General features: G+C 30.2%; 4 protein-coding genes across 4 annotated transcripts; 2 read left to right on the forward strand and 2 right to left on the reverse strand.

The window, feature by feature from the left end:
- Positions 1-571: 571 nt before the first annotated feature.
- On the forward strand, positions 572-2,329 carry EIN_516890 (hypothetical protein; the record flags this gene model as incomplete). Its single annotated transcript, XM_004253526.1, has 1 exon — positions 572-2,329. One exon carries the CDS (start codon positions 572-574, stop codon positions 2,327-2,329), a length of 1,758 nt encoding a protein of 585 aa, XP_004253574.1.
- Positions 2,330-6,742: 4,413 nt separating this feature from the next.
- Positions 6,743-7,351, forward strand: EIN_516900 (hypothetical protein; the record flags this gene model as incomplete). The annotated part of the gene is made up of 1 exon (XM_004253527.1): positions 6,743-7,351. One exon carries the CDS (start codon positions 6,743-6,745, stop codon positions 7,349-7,351), a length of 609 nt encoding a protein of 202 aa, XP_004253575.1.
- A 163-nt stretch (positions 7,352-7,514) lies between these two features.
- On the reverse strand, positions 7,515-8,531 carry EIN_516910 (hypothetical protein; the record flags this gene model as incomplete). Its single annotated transcript, XM_004253528.1, has 1 exon — positions 7,515-8,531. One exon carries the CDS (start codon positions 8,529-8,531, stop codon positions 7,515-7,517), a length of 1,017 nt encoding a protein of 338 aa, XP_004253576.1.
- A 521-nt stretch (positions 8,532-9,052) lies between these two features.
- EIN_516920 (protein serine/threonine kinase, putative) lies at positions 9,053-11,583 on the reverse strand (the record flags this gene model as incomplete). Its single annotated transcript, XM_004253529.1, has 3 exons — positions 9,053-11,403; positions 11,432-11,438; positions 11,461-11,583. 3 exons carry the CDS (start codon positions 11,581-11,583, stop codon positions 9,053-9,055), a joined length of 2,481 nt encoding a protein of 826 aa, XP_004253577.1.
- Positions 11,584-11,785: the final 202 nt, after the last annotated feature.

Consider the following 11,785-nt stretch of genomic DNA (forward strand, 5'->3'; position numbering starts at 1 on the left):
ACAAAAAAATAAAATACAAACCATTTTTTAGAAAAACCACTTTATTTTTATTATAAATTATAATACTGTTATTATAATTAATAGTAAAAACCCAATATCGTTATATAGAAAACAAACTTTAATAGTTTTTATTTTTTTTTTATTATTTGATATAAGAGCTTTCTCTTATTTTTCTTCCTTATTTCAAATAAATTCTTATATCGAATATTGACTGTATTTTTTGATGAATTTTTTTGTTTCATATAAAAAGCCAAGTTTGCTGAAGCTATCAACTAAGATTATAAAAACTAGCAATAAAAAGTTTTTTAAAACATTTTATAACATAAAAACAAAAAAAATGTAACACACTAAAAATTATCTTGAATTGTTTTTCAACCTTTTTTGATTTATTGTATAAAAACTGTGAAAGATGGTAAAAAGACAATATCAATTTTTATTATATTTCTATTATAATATATTGAATTGATTTTAATTAAATTACAATATATATTAGTTTTATATAATTTATAAATAAATAATCATGTTTGAGTAATTGTTTAATTAGTTTGATCTTGTTAATAAAAACATTAAAATGGCAAAAATTGATGGATATCATATTATGGTTATTTCGTGTTATTTCAAAACGATTAAAGACTTTAAAAACGTTCAATTAGTTTGCAAAAAGTATAAAGACACACTCTTAAAGTTCCATTTCAATCCAATTCCACTTACAACCAAGACTCGAAGGTACTTTCAAAATTTAGAGACCTTTCACATATACCCCGGAACTTCAGACTATTTTGAAAACGATAATTTTTACAGAGTGATATCGTGGTGCCCTATAGAACTTGGTACAGTACCACACAACTTTAATACACGCAAAAAATATTTTGTATCAAAAGATTCGAATGTTGCATTTCCTCTTCCACGTCTCAACATTATTGAAATTAAAAAACACTCCTTTGAGTCGTCTTATATAGTACAGTCCACTAAACTAATTAATTTTGACAAAATTCCAGATACTGTGACCTCAATAGGAGAATATACATTCTTTCGTTTCAATTATGAAGGGAAAATGACACTTCCACCCAATTTACAATCACTTGGCAACAACGCGTTTTCTTTGTGTAAAATGTCCGAAGTTGTTGTCAATGAACTGCTGACTGACATTGGTGAGTCGGTCTTTGAGAACTGCACACAACTAACAACAGTCGTTCTTCCACTTTCAATAAATAACGTTCCTCGTAGCTTTTTGTTGAATTGTATCAACTTAAAAACGATCAAATTTGTGAATTCGGTGTACACAGAAGACAGGATGTGTGCTTTTAGTGATTTGGCGTTTCACACGTGCAAGTCGTTGAGTTGCATTGATACACCACTAAGTATAACAAGCTTTGGAAATTGTTGCTTTGGGCGATGCACATCACTCACGTGTATCAACTTTCCATCAAAATTAATGCACTTGGGAAAGTTTTGTTTTGAGCAGTGTTGCTCAATAAAAGAAATTGAAATTCCATTAAGTGTCACACACATCGGAAAGTGCTGCTTTGTTTGTTGCCAGAATCTCACAGCTGTTGTGTTAAAATGTGAATTAAACGAAATAAGTGAACACCTCTTTGGTGACTGTATATCGCTTCAGAGTGTGGAATATCCACAAAGTGTCACATCTATACAAGACTACGCATTTCTCAACTGTAAAAAGATCACTTCCATCAACTTAAAGAACATCAAAGTTATCGGAAAATCGGCGTTCAGAAAGTGTTCCTCGTTGACTGATATAAATTTGGAAAATGTTATTAAATTGGGTGAAAAGTGTTTTTCTAATTGTGAAAAGTTGGTCAAAGTAAGTGCAACAGGAAAAATTAAAATTCTCCCAAACAACTGCTTTGAGAATTGTGGATATTTGGAGGAATTCGAATTTCCACAAGAACTTGAGATAATAGGGAAGTCGTGTTTTTCAAAGTGTGTCAAATTAAAAGGAAAAATAGAGTTTAACAAAATCACAGAAATTGGAGAAGAGTGTTTCTTGGAGTGTCATGACATTCATAATGTGATTATAAACGGATGTTTAGAAGAATTAAAATATGAGACTTTCATGAATTGCGTTTCTTTAGAACAGGTGATTCTTTCAAAAACAGTGGAAAGAATTAAAGATGGGTGTTTCATGAATTGCTTGTCTCTCAAAGAAGTGAAATGTGAAGGAAATACTGTGATAGATGGAATGAATTGTTTTGTGGGGTGTGAAGTCCTTGACAAAATAAATATCAGATTCAGAGGCATTGAGTATGGGAGTTTTAAGGGCTGCAAACAACTTGAAAGAAATGCTACAATTGATAAACTGTATTTTTAATTATTTTAGTTGTTTATAAAGAATAAATAATTTAAATTGCCAATTAGAATTTATTCATATTTCATACTTTATATATAATCGATCCAAATATAAAAATAAAAATGAAATTACTTGAATATAAAGAATAGTGCGTTTTATAAATTTTGTATTTAAAAAGCAATAAAAGTATATTCAAGTAGACAATTTAAATACAGTTAATTAACAAAAACTTTTGAAATTGTATATGTAGTTGTATTGGTTATATTTCATTTTTGATCATTTTCAATAAAAACACATTGTTTATTCTTTAACACTTATTAGTTCAGTTATGATAAATGTGTTTATTATATAATTATTTTATTATTTAGTCGTTGATAATAAAAGAGAAATTGTTTGGAGCATTTAAAGTGTACTATACAGAATATTATATAATAGTATAATTTAAAGGATAAAATAATGAATAAAATATTAAATATTATAGTTAATATAACTATTTAATTCTTGTCAAAAGTCAAAACTCAAACCTTTTATTATGATGAACACAAATCATAAAAAAGATTTAAAAAAACGAAAAAAGACAAGCCTCAAAGTGTTTTATTAATTCAAAAATTTGAACTTGAAAACAAACATGTCGAAGTGCTCGGCACCATCTCTCGGAGGATTTAGTTACCAAACAGTTGTCAATATCAAAAGAGAGCCAAAGGTGAAACCAGCCCCCCGCAAGGAACTTAAAACGGAAGAAGTGGATGAAGGGTGTTCGGAAGAGAAGCGTGAACTTCGCGAAGGGTACCAGAGTCTTGCAAATAAAAAGATAAAAGGAAAAAATCCACGAAGGGTTGAGAAGCGCTCTAATTTTGGAGATTATAACTGATTGTGTGTTAGAATAGTTTGGTTTAATGAGTAACTGTTTTTATGAATTATCATTTCTGAATAATTTGAAATACCATTTTACATTCTATGTTAATTTATGTTGTTATATATAATTTTCAGTCTTGTTGTGATTAATTTCAATTTGTTTTTTTTTGCAATTTTCATCATTCAACATGGTCAAATGACATATAAATTTAACTGTAATTTATTTATACATGTATGTTATTTTTATTAAAAATACTACTTTTGTTTAAATACAGTTGTTATATATTTTATATAGTCAAACCTCTGAAAAGAAAAAAAATATTATTATTTTATTGTTTTCCAGAATCGGCATTTTTTTCTTATCAAACTCCAAAACTTGCTATATAGAGACTTCATTTTTGGTTATTGTAGACAATGCATGTTATTGAGAAAACTTGCTTATTTTAAATTTAATTGTTCCTCTATCTCTATTATTATATTTACAATAAATAAAACTATTATTATTTATGATTGGTATTTATATTTGTGATAACTTTTTTATCAAAACTTGGGTTGGATTTACACAGTGAATTATTAATTACAAATGAGCATAAAAGTATGTTTTACGCCTGTTGTTATTAATTTAATGTTATTTAACTTATTCTAAATTGTTATTTGCATTGTGTACCAGCCCAATACTGTTTATTGTTTAAATATCAAACAAAGTTGTTTTAAGTTTTAAATATAGTACTATTTTTAGTAATTAAAATGATAAACAATTATATACAAATATTCAATTTTGTAATATAGAGTTATTTCAAAAGGATGTTTGAATTTAACTCAAATTAATATCAAAATAAATTTATTTCAATATATAAAATTATTTATTATTTTGTTTTTTCATTATATCAAAATATAATAATATCCAAAAGCAAGTTAGATATTGTTACAGCATTGTGTAAGTCCAAGTGGTCCCAAGAAGATTACAATTGACCAACAAAGTTCTTCCTTGATCGTAACATTGGTCGATCACGTTATGGCAGTATGCTTTTCCTTGTGGGCAGTTTCTTCTATTAACGAGAGCATGTTCACCTTGCAAATCTCCACCACTTACGAACCAATCACCCATTTCCACTGAATGAATAGTTCAATTTCACTTATTAAATACCTCTTTTTATTTATAGATTTATGTTTTTATTAGTTCGTTGTTGTATAATAGTTGTTATTAATAAAAAATGATTATTTATTGAATGAAATGGCTTAATATTGTTGATATACAACGAATGAAAGATTTTATGGACAAAAAAATTCAATTCTTTTGATTTGAAAAAAACATTATCAAGTTGAAGATACTTAAAAACTTTCATTTTTGAAGAAATTTACATTAACAGTTACCAAATCATTAGTAATTGAATCAAATTTAAAATATTTAATGTTTGAAATGGTATTTTACATTGAACTGTGTACAACTGCTTTTTATTGATCGGCAACTTAAAAATAAAGTTATCAACTTAATACTTATTTGAAATTAATTGTAATATTAAATTTCAACAAATCATATATCAACAACAAGTTAATTTTGTATTCAAAATGATGTTCAAAGTCAACAATGTTTATATAACCAATATTATGATTTTGTTATATTTTGATAAAATTATAAAAACTTTAATAGGTGTCTGAAAAAAAATAAAAAATGATTGTGTTTTTATTAAATAAATCCTTTTTAATATTTCAGAAATTTAGAATTGTAGTTTTCTTTTAATTATAATATTGTCAAAAAGATAATACCACAATGCTTAAATAAAATACCATCCAAAGTTCCAGAATTGTTATTGAAATACACTCTTTGTATTTATCAAATATAAACAATTTAAGTTTATTTTTACTATACAAATATTGTTATTAACTAAATTTATTAAAATAAGTGATTATTAAATATTAAAATATTAAACAGAAAAATTCAACAAGTATTAATAATTTATTAGAACAAAAAAGCAAATGCAGGTGCCAACAGTGCAAAGACCTCAAACGTACCACTTGTGGTTTTGTACGAGTATGTCGATTTATCCACACATTTGTCGAGTTCTGCAATCGTTTTCATATCCTTGTGGCTTCCTGTGCGGTCCGAGTTTCCAAAAGTTTTCAAGACAAGATTTTTCCCTCAATCGCATATTGCTCAGACTCTTTTGATCCTCTAATGCACTCACCAGAGTAAAGTGATTATCTTGGATTTCCATCTTCATTTGAAATTGAACACGATTTTCCATAGTACGTGTATTTTACAGTAACATAATCAGGTAGATTGTACTTAATAACGCCTTCTGTTGCAACTTGTTAACTGGATCAACCAAGTGTTGCAGTCATTGGAATTGTATGTGTTGACTTACGTGGTATTCAGTTTGTACTTTACATAATTGAATGTTGATTGGGAACACTTCCCAAACTTTTTATTGCTCTTTCACCGTCGTTGAACTTGGCCATGTACCTCGCAAACGCAATGGAAGCATGAACAAGAAAATAGTCAACATGTGTGATTTTTCGGTTGTTTGGTTCATTTTTATTAACAATTTCTTTATTCATTAAAGAAAAAAACAAAAAACAGCATCTTTTTATCTATTGTCAATTATATTTTAACTTTAGAATCTTTATTGTGATTTATTTATTATTCAATTGTTGTTCTTTGGTATTTTTTGAATTTAATTTGGACAAAAAGAGGCAAATTATTTTTTACTTTTATTTGGATAAGTGGAACATATTATTTTAAACATGTTTCAATATGTTATATATGTAAAGTATAATTTGTATTAGTACTGTGACACCTGGCTGCCAACTGGTTCGTCGTTGGTTAATTATCCTGTTGTCTACAACATCAACGATTGCATTGCTGTGAAGAACACTTTTGATAACAAGGGATGTGAAAATACAATTGATGACGCAAAACCCACAGAACATTAATACACAGACGTTTGCACAATAATGGGTGTTGGATCGACCAGATATGCAATTGAAGGAAATAAACTTGTTTTGAAAACGTTCACAAACAAGGATTGCACACTCACATTTACTCTGAATGTTGAAAATGAAGAACTTGACAAAGTAGATAAATCAACTTACTCGTACAACATCACAAATGATGCGTTTTGATGTCTTTTCGTTTTTGGCGCATGCACTTGTTTTTTGTTCTAATTCATTTCTTATCAATTGTTTTGGTGGTTGATACATAATACAGATATCAATAGAAGTGTATTTATTTGTATAACAACTTTAAAATTTATAAAAAATAATCATGTTTGTTTTGAAAATACAACAACCATTTCCTCATTACAACTATTATAATTAAAACGATCAATTTTTTAATTATTAATGAACATTCAAATAACATTTGTTTTTAAATATCAATAAATGTTATATCGGAAACCAAATTATTAGAATAATAAATAATATTACTTTATTAATTCCGATATAACACCAAGAATATTCAGACGAAAAAGTCGGTTGAAAAATCTTATATTAAATTTTACTGAATAACTTTTCACACATTGTTTTAGTAACGACTTCCACTATAAAACGGCGCTTTATCAAATTCACATCCAACAAATTATGGCCGAACACATACCCACTGAACGAGAGTTGATGTTGACAGGTAAGTTATACGACAGCACAGTTCCAGACTTGATAAACGAGCGAAGAGTCTGCAACGAGAAGATCATTGCTTTCAATAACGAACCAAAAGAAGAGAAGAGAGACGTCATCCTTCGTGAACTTCTTGGGGCATGTGGCGAAAATGTCACATTTCTTCCTCCATTCCACTGCGACTATGGAAAGTACATCCAAGTCGGCTCAACGACGTTTGCAAACTACAATTTGGTTGTTCTAGATGCAAACCCTGTCTATATTGGAAGTCATGTTCTAATTGGTCCAAACGTCACAATACTTGCAGGTACTCACCCAACAGATCCAACTATCAGAAACGCCCTTTTGGAGTACGGATTTCCAACACGAATCAAAGACGGTGCTTGGATAGGTACTGGCGCCATCATCATGCCAAATATCACAATCGGCGAAAATTCAGTTGTTGGTGCGGGGAGTGTCGTCACTAAGGATGTCCCAGACAACACTGTCGTTGCTGGTAATCCGGCCCGAGTCATCAGAAAAGTAGAAACACACCCGGGTTGGACTACACAAGACAGAAACGTGCCAATCAAGTGATACTTTGTTTTATTTCTATTTATACTATTATTATACTATTATTATATTATATTATATTATATTATATTATATTATATTATATTATATTATATTATATTATATTATATTATATTATATTATATTATATTATATTAAAACAATCATAACTTTAAAATACGACTGTTTAAATTTTGTGAATTACTTTTGTGTCTGGACTGAAACAGCATTCTCCGATTACTTTAATTGACTTGGGCAGAACAATTTCAGCCAGCGAGTCACAGCCCTTGAAACATTTTTGCCCAATTTTAGTGACATGATTATTCATTTCCACATAACTTAAATTTCGATTATCTAAAAAACAGTTTTGCCCGATGGAAGTCACTAACTTTGGAATACAAACACTTTTGAGATTGCAATACATAAACGCATAATTTTTCAACTCCAACAAATTATCAGGCAAAATGATGTGTTGCAAATTTGAACACCCATAAAATCCCGTGTGGCCAATATCGTGTATTTTACTTGGAAGAGTCACCGAAGTCAAATCTGTCGCATTCTCAAAGCAAAAGTCGGGCAACCACGTCACAAAATTTGGGATTTGCAACGAGTGGAGTTTTGAATCATAAGTGTGTGTCCTCAAGTTGTAGTCACATGGATTTATCTGTTTAACATCGTCATAGTACTCCCACTCTACTCGTTCATATTGGACACGTTTGAACTCAAATTTAGATATTCCGTTATTGGCATACATCGACTTTGTCATGGTGCGAGTTACTGTCTCATACACTTCGTAGTTCCATATCACTATTTTGTAAAAATCGATCTTCTCGAGTATTTCTTCAACTTTATTGATGCTTTTTGTGTGCTTTTTCGAGTCTAACAAATCGTCCGAGTCTGTTGAATTTGAGTCGGTGTCGTTACTTGAAGTCGAAGAAGTCTCACTCCAATCTGGAAACTCGGGAGGATATGTCTTTCTTATAATTTCATTTCCAAAAGTCTCATCTTTACGAGACCATATGTAGAGTGTCTCGATATTGGGGAAGTGCTTGATTGTCTTTCTGTTTAATGGGATTGGGTTGCAGTGGAACTTTTCCATGTTGTTTTGATATTTTTTACAAACAAATTCCAAATTAATAAAATCATCAATTGTTGTAAAGTACTGAGAAACAATCATCATGTGATATCCATCTATTGTGGACATGTGTTTTTGATTATTTTGTTTTGAAATTATTAAAAAACACACTTTCAGTAGTGTGTTTTCTAATATCTATTTTAAATTAATTTTATTTGATTAATAAAAATGTTATAATTAAATTTTTATTCTTCAATTGAATTAAATAAAATACATTTGTTTAAAAGTTGAATGACATCACATTCAACATCTGGTTTAATCTAATTGAATCTAATAAAAATTTAAATGGACTTTGAATTTTTACTATTAAAAAACATTAAAATTATAATTTTTTATAGTTTTTATGTATTTCATGCTATTTAATGTATCAATTACATGTTTTTAGTATTTTAACTATTTAAACAGTTTTGAGTTATTTTGAATACCAAAGTGCAATGTAATACCATTGCATAAACTGTTATTATGGTCAAAACATATAGACGATTATAATATTTATTTGTTTAAATCAGTAAATAAAAATATGCTGATTAACAAATAACGAAACATTTACATGTTATAACATAACAAATTTTAACAACAATAAATAAATATCACAACGATTCTAATTGTTTAATCACCGTCTCAATATCAGGTCTGTCTTTTGGCGTTTGTTGCCACGCCTTAACAACAACATCTTTCTGTTTTTCAGTTAGCATCATTAAATCAGGGCGCTTGCCATAACACACCGAGTCTGCAATATCCCACGCGTATTTGTAGACATCCTTTGGAAACGCGTCACTCCACGTAAAGCACTCATACATTGTAATTGCAAATGAATACACATCAGCCGCCTTCTTGTACTTTTCTTTGTTTAAGACTTCAGGCGCCATGTACTTTGGTGTTCCAATACCTTTGGTGAATGTCATGTTTGTCATCAGCATATTGATGTTTCGACTTGCTCCAAAATCAGTCAATTTCGCATTCACTTTGTCATTCACATCAAGTGAAAAGACGAGAATGTTGTCTGGTTTGATGTCTCTGTGTAATATCCCATTTGAATGTAAATACAAAATTCCTTTGGCTGCGTCAATCATCATTTTATTGCGAATTTGAAAGTCAATTTCATTCGAATTTTTGTGGCTCATCAAATCCTTCAAACTTCCATATTGTGCATATTCAGTGACCATACACACCTTACTTGGTATAAAGACGGCGCCATAAAAGTGGACAATGTACTCACTTCGGAATTTGTCCAACATAGAGACTTCTTTGGTGAATTCATCCATCACGTTTTCTTGTGCACTTTTCATCTTTTTAATAACAACAACATTTCCCCTGTAATTTCCTTTGTACACAATACCAAAAGACCCCTCCCCTATTTTGACACCTTCTATTAATTCGTCTGGATCAATTCGAATTGAAATTTTTGAGAGAGCAGATATCCCAATTGCTTTGCAAATTGCTTTTTGTTGTGTATATGAATTTGCCACTAAAAGTATTTTACTTTCAATTTTGGAAGTACACGAAAGTGTCAGTAATATCTCAAATTCACACGCAAAGCCTTTTGGCAAGACGACTATTTGTGGATTACTCTCAATTTGATATTTCTGGTTTGTGAGTGTTTGTGTTGAAATTTGGATTTTCATGTTGTGTTTGGTGATATTACCAACACACAACAAATCTCTCTGCTTTTCGTTGACTTCGACTTCTTCGCCATCGTTGAAAACTATTTTTGTTTTATTTACCACAACGCCATCACCAACTGTCACAAATTGAATGTTCGACTTTGACATTTCAAAGAGTGTCGTTGTTGTCTCATTGGACTTTTCTTTTAAATATTTTGAAACGTGTTTAACTATTAACACAATCACCAATGTCGTCACAATGAATATAACTATTATAAGAAGTACACCTATTAGTATAACCCACCACACAACATGTGAATTGCAGTAAGTGCCATTTGCACTTGGTGTGTGCCAAAATGAGCATTTTGTGCATTTTGAATAACCAACTTCTTTGCAATTTGTTATGAATGAAATATCAACACATTGTGAGTCAACCAAAACTTCATTTGTATCACATGAAGTACACGCGTATTTTGTTTGCACACACGTTGCACAAGTCGCATTACACTTTTCACACTCATTTGTGTTGACTGTGAAACACCCATCAGAACACTTTGAACATCCATTTTGTGTTGTTTCCAGTTGACACCCAACAATGTCGCTTTGTGGTTTGCATTCGTTATTGGACGTTCGATAATTTGTTAAGTTGCACGTCAAACAACTTTCTCTGTTGTTGCAAGTCCCACATTTGACGTCACATTTCTCACAAGACAACCCACTTCTGTAATATCCATCATTACATTTGACACACCCACCTGATGGTATAAACTGTGTACAAATGCCATTCAAGACGTTGTTTGTAATACACTTGTGGTCACTCAAAAACGTCCCTTCTTTGCATGAAAGACAAAATGTTGAATTTGAGATGCAGGCGTCACAGTTATCATCACAACTCACACACTTCCCAAATAATAAATAGTATTTGTCGTTACACCTCACACACCCATATTGTGTTGTTTCTTTACAATAGGATTGTTCAATTTCTCCATTGTTTTGTATGCAATTTCCATTGTCGTCTATCGTGTAATTGTTAGTACATTCAACACATTTATTATTGAGTGTAAACGCACAATTATCTTGTGTTACAGAGCACCTCCCATTCTGTTCTGTTTCTTCATTGTTTTTGCAAGTTGTCGATTCACAACTACCACTCTCTGTGATTTCATAGTTTGTTGAACATTTCATAGGCTTCTCAACATCACATTTCATCCAATTCGCATTATTTGTTGAGCAACTTTTGCACTCAGAGTTATCAATGTAATACCCGTCTTTACAGTAAATAACGTCGTTGTAATCATAAATCGATGTGTCGATTGTTAACTGGCACATTCCATCATCTCCAAGATAATAGCCATCATTACATACAATACACCTGTTGTTTTCACATGTCATACAATTGACATCACTGCATGAACCACAATTGGCGTTGAGTTCTCCTTTATAACATTTAATACAATTAATCCCATTCGTTGCTTTACAGTCTTCGTTTGTTGTGCATTGTCCATTATCAATAACATAATTACTTACACATTTAATACACACGTTTTCATTACCAACTTGACAATTGTTATTAGATTGTACGCAATCATTATTGGCATTCAAATAATAACCATATTCACATTCGACACAATAATTTTCCAAGTTGATTGTTTTGCAATTTTGTAATTGACCAACACACTTACCATTTACAAGTTTTGTGTTTGAATTACATTTTAAACA

The sequence above is a fragment of the Entamoeba invadens genome (assembly GCF_000330505.1).
Source record: "Entamoeba invadens IP1 unplaced genomic scaffold scaff_1105074726239, whole genome shotgun sequence".
NCBI lineage: Eukaryota > Evosea > Mastigamoebida > Endamoebidae > Entamoeba > Entamoeba invadens.